The sequence below is a fragment of the Thermobia domestica genome, chromosome 15 (assembly GCF_964235325.1).
Source record: "Thermobia domestica chromosome 15, izTheDome1.hap1.1, whole genome shotgun sequence".
NCBI classification, from domain to species: Eukaryota; Metazoa; Arthropoda; class Insecta; order Zygentoma; family Lepismatidae; genus Thermobia; species Thermobia domestica.
Genome location: NC_137468.1, coordinates 6,282,030 through 6,302,641, shown reverse-complemented (window position 1 = coordinate 6,302,641; position 20,612 = coordinate 6,282,030). Strand labels below are relative to the sequence as shown.

Here is a 20,612-nt window from a genome sequence, read left to right as displayed (position 1 = left end):
TGTTCTTTTCTCCCCCACCATTTCTAACACCCACTCATTCTTGTTTTAAAGGATGTCGCAAAATTCACGCAAAAAGTAATTTTGATACAAAACGCAAGTTTATAATTAAAAACTGTAATATTTTTTTATTCACTCATAAAGTATAGAGTATAGGGTTATGTATGGAATAGCATATTGGGTAATGGTCTCCACGGCTTTGCTGCTAAAATTCTTCCATGTCGTTTTGTATAAATGTTGCAGAATTTTGTTAATACCGAGCTCAAATTTCCTCCTTCAACGCGTGGATGGTCGTGGGCTTCTTAACATAAAACTTAGGCTTCATTTTGTACGAAAATTAAGAACTGTAGATGCCAAACGTTGCTCAACAATAATATTTAAGCCAATAATTTTTAAAATATTGCTCAACAATGAAAACGCGTTGTTCTTTCGTGTAGAGCTCCATTTTTAATAAGCCCTGAACTGTCAGCTGTCTTTTTTTTTTTTTTTCGTTGGCAACACCTTAAGAGTCTTCATCCCGGCGAAATTAAAATTCCGCTAATTTTACAGTAATTATGTGATATCTTCATATAGATAAAAGATAATTGCAATATGGAACAAGAGCGCCCTAGACAATATTATTTTGCGTCAGGTACCGTTATCACAGTCACCTAGTGGCTTTCCGTTTTCAGCTGTTTAGAAACGCGAAAATAAATGCCGATTTTTAAAATGGCTCGAAATCGAAAGCAGATAAGTAAGTCGTGATAACGGTTTCTCACGCAAAATAATATTGTCTAGGGCGCTCTTGTTCCACATTTCGATTATCTTTTATCTATTTGAAGATATCACAAAATTACTGTAAAATTAGCAGTATTTTAATTTCGCCGGGAGGAAGACTCTTAAAGCAGAAATGGCACAAAATTCAAATCTTGCGTGAATTTTGGGCCATCCTTTAGTAATAAACAGCAAACCACGGTCATGTTCGGCATCATCACTTTACATTTTCAAATAATTAAGTCGAAATAGTATTATACCTCAAATACCACTGTGCCATCGGCCTCCCCCCTCCAACAATATTATCAATATACATACTGTGTTACGAATCTTGAATTTCAAGCAGTTGTTTCTATCTCTCAAAGGAAAGATAACTTCCCCATTTTCCATTAAAAAAAAAATAAATAAATAAAATTAAAAAAAACGCCAGCACCATTTTTAGGGGCCGAAAAGAGGACGCCTCGTCTCGGAATCTCATGAGTACCCGATATTGGAAACCATGGCTATTACAATATTTCCGCCAGGTGGAAATCCACTTGAACCAGAAAAAGTCATTGAAAAGTTCTGTGCGGCATTAAGTTAAGGAACAACTTAAAAAAAAAAAAAAAAAAAAGACTCTCCAGGAAATGAAAAGAGAGAAGAGGACCAAAAGATTTCTCTTGATAACCGGAAATGTCAATTAATTTTTACGTAACAAAATTAATGGGTTAAATATAAACAGAACTTGTCCAACAAGTTATCGACAATGAAAAATCTGTGTAATTTCAACATAATCGCGGCTTATTTATAATTTATTTCTACTAAAATTGGTTTTATTGCCCTTGAAGTAAGTTTATAAAAAGAAAAATTATTTAGTTATACTTTTTTTAATTATTGTTAAAGCGAGCAGTTTGAACTATGTCTGCTTTGTTGGCTTACAAATTGTAAATTATGGATATTATATATCGGAATGGAGTCTAGGAGTCTAGGGGGAAGAGGATAATGATAAACTGGTCTTCAAAATGTAATGCTATACAAGGATGCTGAATATCACATGGGATAAGGTATCAAATGAAAGGGTGATGGAAATGATAAGGGTGGTGGAAATGGTAAGAGTGACGAAAATAGTAAGGTGATGGAAATGGTAAGGGTGATGGAAATAATAAGGGTGATGGAAATGGTAAGGGTGATGGAAATAATAAGGGTGATGGAAATGGTAAGGGTGATGGAAATAATAAGGGTGATGGAAATGGAAATCGTAAGGGCGATGGGAATGGAAATGGTAAGGGTGATGGAAATAATAAGGGTGATAAAAATGACAAGGGTGATGGAAATAGAAATGGTAAGGGTGATGGAAATGGTAAGAGTGATGGAAATGGTAAGAGTGATGGAAATAATAACGGTGATGGAAACAGTAAGGGTGATGGAAATAGTAAGGGTGATGGAAATAATAAAGGTGATGGAAATGGTAAGGGTGATGGAAATAATAAAGGTGATGGAAATGGTAAGAGTGGTGGAAATAATAAGAGTGATGGAAATAATAACGGTGATGGAAATAGTAAGGGTGATGGAAATGGTAAGAGTGATGGAAATAATAAGAGTGATGGAAATAATAAGGGTGATGGAAATGATAAATGTGATGGAAATAATAAGAGTGATGGAAACAGTAAGGGTGATGGAAATAATAAGGGTGATGGAAACAGTAAGGGCGATGGAAATGATAAATGTAATGGAAATAATAAGAGTGATGGAAACAGTAAGGGTGATGGAAATGGTAAGAGTGATGGAAATAATAACAGTGATGGAAATAATAGGAGTGATGGAAACAGTAAGGGTGATGGAAATGGTAAGTGATGGAAATAATAAGGGTGATGGAAACAGTAAGGGTAATGGTGTAAAGAAACCATCCTGCGGTCGTTGATGTAACTCCCATTCCCGGATGCTTCATTACAATATAAAGAGATAAAAATAAAAAAGGAAGAAAGAAATGTAAAATAAGATTGTCAGTATTTGGATAATATGTAAATGAAAGAAATGTTGAAAGAGTCTTCTAATCGTTTTATAAGGAAAAAGAAAAATGGTTAATATTTATCCTTTTAAAGAGGTGTTTTAAAAAAAAAAAAAAAAAAGTAAAAAATGAAGAGTGCCAATGTATGACTCAATTCGGTAGTTCTCGTGAGTCGCTATTAGCGCGGTTCCCTCCCCTCCAAGTCTTCCTCCTCGATACGCCAGCTGGTTGCTTGTCTTAACGTTTTGTTTCGTAACGTGAGAAGGTTCTCCGTTCTGTCTGTTCCTGGTGGAGTTGTTGTGTCCAGCCTTGTTCTTCGTCGTAGAGAATGACTGTATAGTGGAGCAAGTGAGTATCGAGTAAAATTAGTTTGAATGCCGAAACTCATATTATTATTTTTTTTTCTCTTTTGAAAATATGGTTAAAGGATTTTTTTTTAAAGGCACGAATTCCGTAACTTTTTCCAAAGAAAGAACTAAGAAAGTTCTAAGAGGTTATGCCTCAAATGGGAAAGATAACTTATTATATTAATCAAGTTATTGGTAACGGAACTTATAGTCAGTATTTTATTGTACAAGAATGTACTACTAGTGAGTTGATGATTGAATGCTTATTCCTAATAAGCCTAATAGAATAGAGTTATAGTGCCTTTTAATATGTGTAGTTGGCCAGTTGGACTAAGTGTTGCTGGTATTTTCCTTTAAAGGTGACTAATAAAAAATAAGGGAAGTGCAGTAGTAGCATGCTAGTTCCTGTATTGTTCAGAGGAACAATCATAAGATTTATCTATGACAATAAGATCTGACTTAATGAGACAGTAGATATTTTTGGCCGCTATCTTATAAATATTATAGCTCACGTTCCCGAATCAGTAGTGGTTTGGTGGTAACATCCTTGGATTAATAAGGAAAGTAAACTGAGCCTAAATCTATGATTAAGTTATCTATAAACAGTAATAGAATTGTGAATAATCGGCAAATATTTTTCTTTAAAGAACTATCTTTTGTTCACCTTGGTTTTTTTTGGTAGCATGCGAATGTGGGTGAATGGAGCATTTTTTGCGAAAGATGTATGCTATGTAACATTGACAAAAAAATTGTTCAGAGGCCGATTGGATAACAGTAGATAACGTCAAATATTATTTCTTTGAAGGTTCGCATCATAGCTCAGTGATTGCATGCTTTGGCGCTTTATTAAAAGCCAATTTGGATTATTGTAACTTGAAAAATAAGACGTTGGTCCTTTATGATCTAGTGGTTCCTTTGGTCAACTAAATTGCTAGGATCTTTTGGAGCTAATCCTTCTTGGGCTCTTGAGCTACGTGTGCAGCCCCCCCCAAAAAAGATTATAGTTGTTATAAGGCATTCAAACAATTTTCTCGATTCGTGTGAATGTTGAATGAAGTCAGACAACAACTTACGGATTTGGCTAAGCAGTAAAGAGGAGGTAAAGGGTGACAATAAGTAATTTTTTATAAGGTGAGTGAACATTTTTGTACTAGTTAATAGTGAGTATTACGTCCGTCTTTGTGTGTGTGAAAGATTGTTGGATAGATCGTTGTTCTGCTCCGCTTTGACTACAACATTTTTACCATTTTGCTTTTTGTTGACTTGTTCTCCTCCCACATTTTTATTCTATAGATATTTTTTTTATTGGATTCCTACTTTGGATTTTTTTGTTCCCGATCCTCATTCTTTCGAATTCGGACCTTGAAAAATCGAAATTTAGTTTTTTCCTCCTCCCACATTTTCATTCTATATTTTTTTTATTGGATTCCTACTTTGGATTATTTTTGTTCATGATCCTAATTATTCTTTCGAGTTCGGATTTTGTACAATCAAATATTTTTATTTACATTATCATTACAATATTTTTTTTGATAATCTGATTGGATTTATTTTTGAAATAATTCGACGACCCTGATCCAATACTTCTCTTGATGTATTGTTCATTATATTGTTTATTTATATGATTTATACTAATAAGAGGAAATATTTCGACCGATTGAGTTTCCTCAGTTTTAATTGAAATATACATTGGCAATCTCTTTATATATATTTTTTTTAATTAAAGAATGAAATTGAGAGTCAATTAAATTATAGAAATAATTGTGACTTATTATACAATGAGTTCTTGATGATTCCTATGTATAGGGTGTCCGAGTTATATACACGGATTATTGCATGGATTGAGAATTGTTCGATTGGAGAAGCCTTAAAAAAAAAAAAAAAATTCTGAATTAGTTTTGAAAGATTTTGAGCATTGAAATTAATTTTTATTAAACTAAGACTGATTAAATTATTTTGTGATTACAGAAATATAGCGTTGTATTAGAATTTGACTCAGAGCTTGGACTTTGATAGTTTGAAAGTCGAATGAAATTACAATTTAAATTCAAATTAGAGTCAATTAAGAGAGAATAGAATCGTTCCTTTATGAAATATTAAATTCATTATTCAGATTTTTATAGAAAATAAGATACATATATATATATATATATTTATAGTCAGATTTCAGCATTGATGTCTTAAATGAGCACGGATATTCATATATATATAATTTTTTATTAATTATTTATTGTTGTTGGTCTATATGGTGTATATGCATCATTCAAACGTTTTGGTACATATACACTTCCCACTATTGAAATAAATTGTTATTCAAGATTGAAATTTGTCTCGTTATTTCTTATATATTTGAATATGTATATATATAGTTTTTCTTAAGAGAAGTATTGGATGATTTCATATGAGTAGTAACCAACTTGAATAGATAGAAGCGTTGAGATCCTTCATCACTAGTTCCGTCTTCTAGGGGATTACTGGGCGGAGCTCAGGATTAATTTATTTATATTTTATTTTTATTCTGAATTCTCTCCGGTTCTTGCCCGGGGGGACAGGAGCGTTACAATGGAAATGATAAGAGTGATGGAAACAGTAAAGGTGATGGAAATAGTAAGGGTGATGGAAACAGTAAGGGTGATGGAAATAGTAAGGGTGATGGAAATAGTAAGGGTGATGGAAATAGTAAGGGTGATGGAAATGGTAAGAGTGATGGAAATAATAACGGTGATGGGAACAGTAAGGGTGATGGAAATAATAACGGTGATGGAAACAGTAAGGGTGATGGAAATGGTAAGAGTGATGGAAATAATAAGAGTGATGGAAATGCTAAGTGATGGAAATAATAAGGGTGATGGAAACAGTAAGGATGATGAAAATGATAAGAGTGATGGAAATAATAAGGGTGATGGAAATGGTTAGTGATGGAAATAATAACGATGATGGAAACAGTAAGGGTGATGGAAATGGTAAGAGTGATGGAAATAGTAAGGGTGATGGAAATGGTAAGTGATGGAAATAATAAGGGTGATGGAAATAATAACGGTGATGAAAATATTAAGGGTGATGGAAATGGTAAGAGTGACGGTAACAGTAAGGGTGATGGAAATGGTAAGAGTGATGTAAATAATAAGGGTAATGGAAATGATACGAGAAGAAAGGAGTAAACTGAATAATATTTCGAAAAGAAGAGAGAGATGATGATTGGAAGAATTTTTAGTGTCCCTTTCAGCAGCGAGGCTATATGAGACGTGAATCTACAGTTTAACGCGGGATCCGAACTGCCGGGAATCGAACCCGGGTCTCCTATGCCAAAGGCACGTATGCTAATCGCTTAGCCACGAAGGAGCTCTATTGGCTATGGAGGGAATGGCAGAAGGAAAACTATTTTAATCATTGCTTATTCTCCTCCCGTAAAATGAAAATTTTCTTTTCAGTTAATTACCATTATATAAATCAAGTATCAGAATGTTACAGACAAGAACAGAACACTGGTTTGTGCGAGAACTATTTTCTCCTTACGTTTCTTCCTGCATGGCTTCCGGTCCATATATACTGTCTTGCAACTTCTGTCATGTTTTATTCATTTGTTCTCACCCACTTCAGTCATTATGTGTAGGTTTCTACATGCCACATAACAAATTAGAAACGATTTAGCTACATTTCGGAAAAAGATCGTACACATTTATAATGCAAACCCTCCCAAATCAGGCAAACAAAACATGTTTGTACTTCCTTCTACAATCATTTTTTCTTTATACAAGAAATTCTCATAACTAGTGCCAATTTACTACAAAACTTGTTAACGGTCAAATAACCAATTGTAGTATTACTTTTTTTTTTCTAGTATGGCAAACAATCTGGCATCCTTGACGTAAAAACCGGCAACCTTGCAAAGTTGCTCGTAACGACAAACCCGTTTTCGTTATTATTAATACACAAAATAATTTCGTATCTCGTTTTACTTAGAAACAGGTGGGGAGGAGAGACCAAATGCAGAAGCAATCACTTGGCCCATGTAAAGTCAGATTTTTAAAAGTGTTTTTTTTTTTTAAATATATATATCGAAATAGTTCTCTAGTACTGTTTAACTTAACTTCCTTCTTGATGGCTTATTCGCACTATTAAATATTAGCTTATTATATGCTTGTTTAGTTGTTCATATGAAGGTTATAATCACTGTCTGTCGTGGTGCAAGATGTAATTTTCCTCTCTTCAGGTGTATGATGTGATTTTACTTACGTATTATTTTCGTAACATTGTATAAGAATATGAACGCAATACTGGAATGCGCTTTCTCAAACTGACTGGGGCAATCTTCTACATACATTTCTTGCACACAAGTAATAATCTTGTGCCACTTATTCCCTACTTTTTCTATTTCTATGCCTCTTGTCAACCCTATTTAACAGATTTCATCTCTATATATTAAAATGTTAGGTTTATACTATAAGTTTGTGGTCAAGAAAAGTTATTATGTTTGTGGCCAATCCTTTCGACAATTAGATCTCGAAAACCAGAAGTGCTACAAACGTGCTGTTTTTGCTGGTCGATTCCAAATTTTGTCTAGATTAGCCAGTTTTCGTTCAAATTTTCATAAAACTTGCCCTTATTCTTCTATTCTACATTTTAGGCGTCGTTTTGAACCTATTAGTTTAATATTGCCACTAGGATGTTAAGGTTGACATCCTTGTGAAAGGCAACCAGTAGAGGAATTATGTATAGCGGGCTGATGGACATTTCAGGCGCTTTGCTTTAATCTGAATGACAAAACCTATTGCAAGCTGACAACTTCAAAGCCTTCTTGGACCCACAATGAGGCGCATTCGGATATGAAATTATAATTAAAAAAATATTTGATTTGGTGTCATCTTAAGAGTCTTCATCCCGGCGAAATTAAAATACCGCTAATTTTACAGTAATTATGTGATATCTTCAAATAGATAAAAGATAATCGAAATGTGGATCAAGAGCGCCCTAGACAATATTATTTTACATGAGATACCGTTATCACGACTCACTTATCTGCTTTCGATTTCGAGCCATTTTGAAAATCGGCATTTATTTTCGCGTTTCTAAACGGCTGAAAACGGAAAGCCACTAGGTGACTTGTGATAACGGTACCTCACGCAAAATAATATTGTCTAGGGCGCTCTTGTTCCATATTTCAATTATCTTTTATCTATTTGCAGATATCACATAATTACTGTAAAATTAGCGGTATTTTAATTTCGCCGGGATTTGCCACAAACTCACCCCAACATTCTATACATTAAAATACTACATTTATATGTTTACGTCTATTAATTACTATTCACTCCCTTTGAGAGTCTTCCTGTCCTTTACTTGTGTTTGTAAAGGAACTTGCACAGATATAGTGAGAAGTGGGAAGGAGATTCACGCTTTTATTAGAACTGTGGGCTGTGTAAAAGCGTAGGTTCAGCTAGTCTATAAACTAAAATACTACGTTCATATGTTTGTACCAATGAAAACTCGAAAACCGCAAGCTCTAGAAACATACTGTTTTCGCTGGTCGATTTCAAATTTTTTTGTAAATTCGGTAATCCTTATTGAAGTTTTCATAAAAACGTGCCGTTATTTTTCTATTCAACATTTCAGAATAGGCCCATAAGATTAACTTTGTTGCTAAGGTTGATATCCTAGTGTTAGGCAACCAGTAGCAGAACTCCGTACAGCGGGTTGGACATTGCACGCGCTTTAAGCCCACAACATTAACATTGTTGCTAAGGTTGATATCCTAGTGTTAAGCAACCAGTAGCGGAGATATGTATAGCGCGTTGACGGACACTGCAGACGTTGCTTTAATCTGAACGGCGAAACCTACTGTATGCTGGTAACTTCAAAGGCCTGTAGAAAGCCGCAATTTAGGCGTACTCTGATATGGATTTATAAAAAAGAGAAAAATCATTTGACATCATGTATCACTTCTCCAAAGTCTGCTACAAACGCATCCCAATATCTATATATTAAAATCTTTCGTTCATGTCTATTTTTATACGACATCTGAACTCTGTATTTTGGTCATTCAAAATATTATTCCAAACTTTGTCAGCCAGTTTTTCTGACAGATACCTGTACCCGGGCGCTCGTCATCTTTAACAGACTCCTTTCCAGCGCTGAACCTCTTATACCACTCAAAAACATGGAAAAGCAAAACATAATTGTTCGCATCAATCTTTTTGACATATAAAATGTTTCCGCTTGGTTTACCCTAAGTCACAAATTTGATATTCCTTATCTGTTTCATTTCTGAGATGGTTATGACGTATCACAACACCAGTCTAAACTTAGTTGCGTCACGCGCCGCAATGGTAACCGGCCGAGCTGGAAATTTCCGTACGTTTTCACAAGACCACACGCAAGAATCACCACTATGAAAGACTTGTAACAAAACTTAACTTCGCAGAAATTCTTGTTACTCAAATGCTGCACTGTGTATATCTACGTTCAAGATCTCACTGAAGATTATATGAAATGGGGAAAGTGGGGTACATACGTTACTGGAGGACTGATGGTTCAAAATGGGAAACCAGTGATGAACTGTCCTAAAAGCAAATTTTTTTAAGGTAGAGAATTCAAGCTTCTCCACAACTTTTTACAGTTGGAATATGGTTAAGAAGTACGGCTTATCTTTGGTCAAATATGGTAACTGGCCACAATCATGATTAAAACGTAACAAGCACCAACCTCCACCTACAAATAGTACCGTATTTTGAGAGTTCTTACATCTTACGGTACAATGCCTAACACTCCAAAAGTGACAAATGTCTTGTCTTATCTAAAGGATGTTTCTAGCCCATTTACCCAATGTAACTAAGGTGGAGCCACTCAGCCAGTAGAATGGGGATACAGTGCTAGCTCCTTCTTCTAGAGATTAGATATCGTCAAGGGGGCCAATTTCTCTGTAACTTTGGGAGGGGGCGTTCATAAAAAATACATATAACAAAAAATACATATAAAAATCATGGAGGTCTACATGAGTACTTTGGGAGGTCGGACCCCCAGGATCGGTGCCCTTGGATATCATAGGTCGCATATGAACGCAATTTAAACAATCGACTTCAAACTTCCATACGCCACTTAGCACTAACTAAATGCTACTTCAAAATGAATAACAGACCAACCTTGTGTTCTGCTGAACCATCACAATGTTCAGGTCTACATAGAAGTCACTACTAAAACCATTCCAAACAAATTTCCTTACAATATGGTTAGAGATTAACTTTTATTATTATTATTATTATTATTTCTTCAAATGATATGACACGAGTACAGAAATAACAGTGATTCCCCATTCTAAAGATTTCGCTTATAATAACTAACGGGGAAACAAAACAAGCACAAGAATGCTGACCAAAGCTCAATATATTTAGACCCGCAAGCGGAACTAAATAGAATTATAATGACTCAAAGAGGCTTATCTTAGAATATGATAGTCATAAAAACTACGTAGTTAACGTTTTGAAGTAATCAAACGGGAAATTAAACTTCAAACCATTTTATAGTACGAACGGGAAGAACAATGAAATCATTTGAATTATTCATACTTCCCGTACGATCAAGCGGGAAAACTAGTATGATGTTTTAAATATAATTCCGTACTCATTATTATTATTATTATTATTATTATTATTATTATTATTATTATTATTATTATTATTATTATTATTATTATGCCTTTTGGCAGGTCCTGGGACTAACGAGATTTTTTTCTTTTTTTCCTTCTTTTCATTTGTTTATTTATTTAACAATCACCAGACACAGCTCAGAGGCCATTTTATACTAGATATCTAACAACAACAATAACAATGGAAAGAATTTGGGAAGGTAAGGGCCAGGGCCTGTTTAGTAGGTACCATCCCGGCATTTGCCTGGAAGGACTGAGGAAAACCCTGGAAAACCTCAGTCAGGGTTGTCGGCAGCGGGAATCGAACCCATGACCTCCCGAATGCGAAGCCAACGCTCTATCACTTGAGCTACTTCGCTCAGTTTCCAGTTTGGATCTGGAAATGTTTCTTCCACGTTTCTTGGTCTTCAATTTCTTCTTTTAACTTTCAATATTTCCTTCTATTTTTCAAATCATCGATCACTTGTGTTCTTCTTCTTCTATTCCTCGCTTTCCTTCTCTGGCGGTATGAAGAAGACAATTTCTTCGCAAGATGTGTCCAATCTAATTGGCCTTCCTACGAAGGATGTGGCTAGAAACATCCTCTTCTCTCCTATCCGTTGAAAAACATGTTCGTTTGTTACTCACTCTGTCCACTTTATCTTCTCCATCTTCGTCCAACACCACATTTCGAAGCTCTCTAAATATTTCTTCTCTAAGTTCCGTAATGCTCAAGTCTCTGAACCATACAGTCCAATACTTCATAAATCTATAGCATCTAACCAATTTCTTCCCTAGTCCAATATTAAGCCTGCTAGTTAAGAGTGGTCTTTTCTTGAATGCTTCTTTGGGTGTGGGTATTCTTGACCTGATCTCTCTGGTGCAGTAAAAAAGCATCTTTCGTCAAAATACTACCCAGATCTTTGAAATGATCGACCTCTTCAAGTATGCTACACGAATAATAATAATAATAATAATAATAATAATAATAATAATAATAATAATAATAATAATAATAATAATAATAATAATCATCATCATCATCATCATCATAGATTTTGGTGTTTAATCGGACGTCAGAACCGAGCCTACTTGCCCTCATCATGAAAGGGCCAATAGGCGCCATTTTGTTTCTCTTAAAAAGACTACCAAAATAAATTTTCAAAACTTAACGCTTACGAAAACATTTTTACTTTGAGCCTTTGTTACGCCCCCAGAAGAGAACAACGTAAGATAACGAAACCGGGATGAGACAAATTGTTCATTGCACATCACGTATTCCCTACACCGAAAGACACTTCTGCCCTTCAATCATTGTGGAATAGCGAGTCCAATCAAAGCGCCCGCCAAGTGTGAACTACGTCAGCCATTTGATTGCACCTGGTGGATACGACTCATGATGAGAATAATCAATAGTCAGTTACATTTGAACGATTTACCATCCATCAAATTTTAACACAGGACTTAAAACATGAAAAAAAAAGTGGACGCCAAGATGGTTCTAAAGATCCTTACGACTGAGCAGTCTCCATTAATTAATTTTTGGCAAAAAAAAAAAAACATTTCTATGGTTCCTCAGCCTTCATATTTGCCGAATTTTTCATTTTTGAGACTTCTTTTTATCCCCTTCTCACAAACCACTTGAAAGAGCACTATTTGGGTACTTTGTATAATATTTAGAAGAGTGTAACCGATAAGGTGAAAGGTATTCCAGCAAATTTTCAGCACTGCTGCTTAAAAAAAAAAAAAAAAAAAACCTCCATTGCTATGTAGCTGCCAACCTAACCTAACCTTGATTTGTAAAAATAATACAATTAATCATTAAAAGAAAATCACCCTCATTACTTTTCTAATACACCTCGTATTTTATTTTGCAGGAACAGTTTACTAAGACGTTTAGTTCATTTAATACTTTTTTCTTTGCGAAAATTTGGTAACTTATTCGTTAAAGGCGCCATATAGAAGTCTCGAACAATCACTGAACACTCTGGCATTTAATGCTTAACTAACAAACGTTGCCTGCCCTTATATGCTACCTAAATACATTTGAATTAACTTAATTAATTTTACAATAAAACGATAACCTAGAGCGAAAACTGTGAGAGAGTATTACGTATATTGTCATCAAGATTATGTATCTGTACAAACTTTGATCTTAAGAAAGAGAAAGTAACCTTATGAAAAACAATGTGAAAAGAAATGTGGAAATGAAATCTTTAAGTTTTACGTCCCACGATTATGCCGGTTAGGCTAAGGAGACGTTGATGATGAGAAATGAATTAAATGGTGGTATGAAGAAAATGGGAGGAAACGGGAGAACCCCGAGAAAACCCACGCACACGGTGTTTGTCCACCAGAAAGTTCACTTAGCGCGAGCTGGGATCGAACCCAGGACCCTACGCACCAAAGGTGAATGCTCTACCGATGAGCCACCTCGAAAAGAAACGTGGATGAAAAAAAAGGGTAAACTACCTTTTCGCACCTCGGCGACGATTTGGAACATCGCAACAACATTAAACAGATTAAATTAATAAAACGAATCAATCAAAGCAAAAGGTGCATAACACTGCAATTAGCACTGCAATTAACACGCTACCTTAAACAAGCAAGAAAACGAATACTTTAAAAAGTATTTGAATAGTCAGTGAAATACCTTCATAAAAGTTAATTTATACGCTTATTAGAAAAGATGTATGAAGACGAGGTACTTACTTGGAACTGGAGCCCCCACTTTTCTCGCTCTCATCCCCAGACGAGAGGTCGGATTCGGCTGAGCCCCAGCTATCCTCAGAGCTCACCTGCCGGTGAACATCCAGCCGGCGGGACAAGAACCCATGATCTTTATTCGTTGAGTTGTTAAGACCTTCATACAACTGTGATCCATCCCATGACCCAGACCGCAAACGGGGCTCATCTGGAAGAAAGAAAATATAAGGCATTATTAACCGCAATGCAATACATACAAATAACTATAGTAAAATCTAAAATTACATTTCTTAAAATTTTCAAATGAAATTACAGTGGGAAGAGAAGATTAGCTTAGGGTTTTACGAAGTGGTATGGTGGCTTAGTAATAGAGGGGTCCTTGGTTTGATCCCAAATTATGTACGTTTTTGGTGGGTAATAACTAGAGACCGGATGTTTAGGCACTAAAAACCTGGAAAATAGGCAGGCAAATAGGCACTTAAAATTTAAAAAATAGGCAGTAAAATAGGCACTAAAATGTAACTCGAAATAATGAAGATAAATACTTAATACCATTAAAAAATAGATTCAAGTCATAGATAATGTTCAAAGAATATAGAAATATACTTGTTTGTTAAATAATATCTTCTTTTACTGTATATACAAAAACGAAGCATGTTATGCATTGCACATACTGGGTGAATCTGAAAGATGTGCACATACTTCGGGAGGTGATTCGTGAAATGAAAAGAAGACAAAAAGTGCTGTTGCATGTTGTCGAATTCTGCGTCGTGTTCGGGTGACAGGGGTGCCAAATTGGAGTCGAAATCGAATCCTGACAATTGGAACGGGACATAAAGGTGCGCACATACTTCAGGAGATGATTCGTGAAATTCAAGAGGACTTTTATCTTCTTTTCATGTCACGAATCACCTCCCGAAGTATGTGAACATCTTTGAAGCTCATCCTGTATATATATTGTAACGTACCACGAGCTTGTGTTTACAAACACATAATATAAGTAAATATGTGTGTATTATGTTACGTAAATTATATATTTTCCCAATGTAGGCTTATTTTGAAGAAAATGCATAGAATAGGCAATATTAGGCACTAAAGGTCAAAATAGGCAAAATAGGCAAAATAAAATTGGCTTTAATCGAAACTATAACCCCCTATATAAACTTTAAAACGTTATTTTTGATCATATCTTTAATATTAAAGAATAGGCATTTTGCCTAACATCCGGTCTCTAGTAATAACGTTTACTAGACTCCTTCCACATTCTCATTCCACTAAGGAGACGGTGATGATAAAATGGGTGATAATGGTGGAGTGACAAAAGTGGGAGGAAATGGAAGAAACCCCATCAAACCCAAGCTCATGGAGTTCTGTCCACCACAAAGCACACTTGACGGAAGCTCGGATTGAACCATAGACCCCACGCGCTATAGGTGGGCGCTCTACATCAAATATAAATGAGAGTAAATTGAAAATAAATATATTTCGTGAATGATAATGAGAACTACTTCTGTCTGAGAGAGAACTTCTATTGGCATCTATTTCAACAAATCAACTGTAACACAGTTCTATTAAAGTTATAATATGATTCTTATGTTTATAATAATATTATGTTATTTAATTAATAAATAATTGATTCTCGATATAGTTACATATAATTTGAATTAAAGATATCTTAAATTTGGGGGTACACGCTTGAATGGAAAAGAATCGTTAGGGGTTCACGGAACGTAAGTACGCTCCTCTGTGGCTAAGCAGTTAGCGTACGTGCCTTTGGCGTGGGAGACTTGGGTTTGATTCCTGGCGGGAGCTCATGTGGTTCGGATTCTATGTTAATCAATAGGTCCCGTTTCATATAGCCTCGCTGCTCAAAGGGGCGTTAAACTCAAAATCAACTCAACTCAACGAAACATAAGTTCGAACATCACTCACTGGTCTAATGATTAAGGACGTTATACTACAGATTTTTATCGTCATTTTATAGAGTTTAACCTGGGACGTTGACCACATGAGCTACCATTCGTAAGACGAACCCAGGCCTCCCGCATCGAAAGCTGTAACCATAACCATATAACCAGGAAAAAAGTTACTGAGACAAAAGAAAGCTTTTAGGGTCCACTTTTGGATGATATGGGACTGGTCACTTACTCGCACGGGAAAGGCCTACGTAAAGAAAGGGTTGATTAAAAAAAAAACTCAGTATAGATATCTGTGGTCAATAATGACTCAATGGCCCCTTCATAATTAAACGATTAATTATCTTATTAACTTCAATTTTACCAGGGCCGCCTATAAAAGAAAGGACAACTCCGACAGATGTCGTCGGAGGCCGTGGATTATTTTTTAAGGTTTTTGCTTTACTCAGTTTTTTTTTTTTTTTTTTTTTTTTTTTTTTTAGATTTAACATTCTCGACAGTGACAAAATAATCACAACTTTGAAAAGATTAAATCAAATAAAACTAGATTTAAAAAGGACACGTATGTGTTAACTTTCTAAACGCCCATTGGTAACAAGAATAATTGTTATTCCATTGACAATACAGGAATTTAGCGACTTTTGAGTTATTTCTTGCCTATTTTCACAAGCAGTGGCCCAAATTGTCTTCAACATTGCGCGGGGGGGGGGGGGAAATAAGACCGTCACCATAATCCTTTCATTTTTAAAAGCGATGTCCAAAATATTTATGAAGTTGAAAAACAATGCTGTGGAGGATCAGGGGAGCAGAGTTGTCTTCAACATTGAGAGGCGGACAGATTTGTGGCTTATTCTCGCGGGGGGGGGGGGGCATCAATTTCATCTCACTTTCCTTTGTGGCAATCGGACACAAATCATCACATTTCTCCCCCTTCCCCAAAAAACACATTTCAAATCGGATTATTGGGAAGGACAGTCCCCCCAGTTCCAAGATTGGGGTACATGTCCCATCATCCCCCGGGATTTGCGCCAGTGCTCACTAGAATAGGGGCTAGCAACAATGGGGAACCTGAAATTTGTCTTGAAGGGGAGATATGAAATTATGGGGCAGCCTTGACCTTTACTTGTGTTAATCTGATAGTTTAGGACGCATCCCTAAGCCTGGTTATTTATTTAATCTGAATTTAAGTTGAGAAATGAGGAAAATTTTCTTCCTCCGTATCGGAAGCTATTTTGCTTCTGTTTTACAAGTACTGACCTTTCTGTCCCATCATCATACTTCGAAGTTAATTGCTCATTAATTTCTCTTTAACTTAAGGGGAGGACAACGTAGACAGAGAGAAAAGGGTTGGAGGAGAAACGGATAATATTCAACGTGCGTCCTATGTGTTTCCATAGCAACCTGACGTAATCGCCTCTGCTGTTTATATGCATCATACTTCCTTGCTGACGTCAAGCGGTAACTGAACCATTTTTTAAAAAGGGCTAATATAGAAAAGTTTCATCCCCACGATTTTACGGTTTATACACAAACTAATAATAAAAAAAAGTAGACAACGGATTTAAAGAGACCATACTGCCAAGTTATTTATATCTTTAAAAAACTGGGTTCCATACAATATAATTCATAGTTTCTCAACAATTTTCAACTGGTGTCCTTTTTAGTAAATCCTAAAAATAAATAAATAAATAAATAAATAAATAAATAAAAAGCTTCGTTGACCTCTGGCTGAAACCTATGACATGATCCTATAATATAATCCGGCTGTCTTGAATTGATTCATAGTTCTCTATTTATGTCGGTGTGGCATCAAGACGCAAAACATAAACAAGTGAATTGCGTTTCACGTTGAGAAACTACAGTAGAGTTCCAAGTTGTGGAGACTCAATATTGAGAATCGGAAGTGAAAAATCTAGAATCGAAAGTGATAAATCTTAGTGATAAATCTAGAATCAGAAGTGATAAATCTAGAATCAGAAAAATAAATGTAGAATCGGAAATGATACATCAAAAATCGGAAGTGATATATCTAGAATAGGAAGTAATAAATTTAGAATCGGAAGTGATACATCTAGAATCGGAAGTGATAAATATAGAATCGGAGAAATAAATCTAGAACTGAAAGTGGTAAATCTAGAATCGGAAGAAATAAGTCTAGAATCGAAAAGTGATAAATCTAGAACCGAAAGTGATAAATCTAGAATCCGAAGTGATAAATCTAAAATCAGAAGAAATAAATCTTTAATCGGAAGTGACAAATCTACAATTCGAGGCGATTAATCTAGAATTGGAAGTGATAAATCTATTAACTTCTGGCTGCAATAGGGGGATCTTTGATCGGAGATGAAACCTGTCCTTGAAACGATGAATCCATATTTAAAGAAAAAAATATATTTCTCGATACATCTTTTTACTGTCTGCTCTAAGGGGATTAGAACTTTTAAGAGAAAGTGATAACAGATTTTCAGTACTTCCCACTTTAAAAGGGTGGAAATGGAAACCCATTCCAGTTGCACTGTATCCATATGTATACACTTCTCACTATGAGCTCCTCCGTGGCTAAGCGGTTAGCGTACGCGCCTCTGGCGTGGGAGACCCGGGTTCGATTCCCGGCGGGAGCTCATGTGGTTCGGATTCCACGTTAATCAGTAGGTCCACGTCTCATATAGCCTCGCTGCTGAAAGGGACGCTAAACTAAAATCAACTCAACTCAACTTCTCACTATCTCTGACCTTTTTGCTCACAGACCTGTCGATGGACTGACGGTCAAAGCTGTACTATAACACTTCTCATCCGCCTAATTCATCATCAGAGATATTCTTCCATTACTGGTACATCACTTGCTACACACACTGCGAAGCTTCCATACACTAAGTCTTAGCTATCCTCTTTCACTTCACGAGGAATGGTCTTTTTCAATACTTTCGTTCATCAACTGTATCCTCTTTCATATCTCCCTCCTTTCCTTGCCACCGTACCTTTTATAGCACATGTCTCATGATAGTTTCTTTCCATTTAATGTCTCAACTAGATTTCCTTTCCTAACTTCCACTTCTAGGTTTATCATTTCCGATTCCAGGTTTATCACTTCCCATTCTAGATTTGTCATTTCCGATTCTAGGTTTACCGCTTCCAACATAGCACACGACGTCCCTAGAACGTCCCATTCGGATCCCAATTATCCCATATTGTTCCCGCGATTATCGGGGAAATGAGTTGACATCCCATGGACGACCTATAGGATTCCCACGTAGGATGTTCACGGGACGTCCCAAATGGAACGGAGATCCCAGGGAAATTCCACGCCGGACATATCTAGGACCACAATATCCAATGATTTAGCACTGGACAACCCTTTGAGGCCACGTTGAATATCCCGTTTTCCAGGATATTACCGAACAACTGTATATCCCGCGGAGGTTCATGGATGTCCCGGGAGCAAATTCGGATGATCCCGGGATGTCCCATTGTCCATTGTGAATCAACCTCTATAGTATGTGGGTTCCGATTCTAATTTATCACTTCTGATTCTAGATTTATCACATCTAAAATTATTTCCCCCCTATTATTTCTAACACTTCCTCATTCGTTTTCCGCTCAAACCAACTAATTCTCCCTACTCTTCCCCACGTTCACATTTCCTTGTAAGTTTAAAACTTACTCAAAATTGCATTATTAATTAACATCTAAGGCCTGACAAAACAACTGTCAGTGATCTAGTGTAATTTTATGAAATCTTTTACTGTATTAATCCAATTAGTACTTCAATAATGCATTCAGAATTACTTTGCTACTTGAAACATTAAAAGACAAGGTTTAAAATACTTAAAATAACTAAATGCACTGTGTTTGTAAGGCTAAGGAAAAGGATGTAGTTAATTTATGCGTGAACACATCTTTTTAACTAGCAGCATACTAACAAATAGATCACTGTTAGAAGAATTACGTAAGTAAAGTTGAAGTGATAATAATCATAAACTCCTTCCACAAGGGCAAATGCTATCTCTCACTTCAAAGCGTGCTTGCGCATGTGTGAGTGTATGGTTGTATATAGTTAGGAATTTAACTAACAAGTCATAAATAACATTCATTTTTAGATTTTTACATCATCTTCAAACAGTGGTTTAATGTTTGTTTCAACTTTCTGGGTTTTGATGAAGACTTTTAAATGTAAATATATTATGATAATACTCATACAATTTTGTTTCTTTATTTAATAAGTGATAAAATTTCACAAAACACTAGTGTTCCTGTCACGATATACATTGAAAAATCTCCAACACTAAGAACTCACATGTAGAGGATGTTTCAAAACAACACCGACAACGTTTGGGAGGTTATTTGCTGACACCAAGATAAGACAAAAAAAAAAAAAAAAAAAAAAAAAAAAAAAGAATAGATTAACCTGGGCGCACAAATGCTTCCTTTCGGAGTTATAGGCTGCCAAAAACATGAAAAAAAAAAGAACTTTAAAGGTCCTTGGCTCCAAAGCTATGGGACCTACCGTAGTCGGATCAAGACTTCACTTATGAACTAGTATATGCTCTATCCAAATACTCTATCCAAATATCCAAGTTTCAGAATCCTGCGGTACTTCCGTAACAACTTTTATAAAGGTATATACCCGTAGCCAAACTCCATGTATACAAATTGTTGCATGAGTACCTTAGGATTCTGAAACATATATTTTTGGGTAGCGCTCATGTTAGTTCCTAAGTGAAGTCTTGACCTGACTACGGTAGGGCCCATAGTATTGAAGCTATGGACCTTTAAAGTTTATTTTTTCATGTTTTCGGCAGCCTATAACTCCGAAAGGAAGTATTTGTGCACCCAGGTTGGTCTATACTTTTTGTCTTATCTTGGTGTAAGGAATCACCTCTCAAACGTTGTCGGTGTTGTTTTGAAACACCCTGTATATCTAACAATTCAATATTAAATGACCATAAATTACAACATTTTCACTAGAAACCAAGCCTAATCACTGTCTACGAAGAATTCACAGATCTAATTTGTTCAAAACAGAGAACAAAAAATGCAGTATTATTATAAAGTTAAAAAAAGGAACAACGTTGAGCATTCACTGTCCCGTAAACACTCCCCAAATACGTAAAAGTCAAGTGTCAGACATTTTCCTTATTACATTTTAAATAAATACCATTATTTCTCTACAATCGTAACATGTTTATTTTCTCCCCTGCTACTTCTATATTTGACACCGATCGATTCCAATCACCATTCCTTTTGACTTCCTAACATCCATCACTAAAACAGTGCTTGAGATCTAA

General features: G+C 35.7%; 1 protein-coding gene across 4 annotated transcripts in view; it reads right to left on the bottom strand.

Annotated features, from left to right (window-relative positions):
* Positions 1–20,612, bottom strand: part of LOC145672053 (rho guanine nucleotide exchange factor 10) — a 423,449-nt gene that overhangs the window by 43,471 nt on the left and 359,366 nt on the right. For all 4 annotated transcript variants that reach the window (XM_081741266.1, XM_081741268.1, XM_081741267.1 and 1 more), the window contains one exon: positions 13,418–13,619. In XM_081741266.1, coding sequence (XP_081597392.1) covers positions 13,418–13,619 — 202 coding nt within the window. The remainder of the gene's footprint in view (positions 1–13,417; positions 13,620–20,612) is intronic.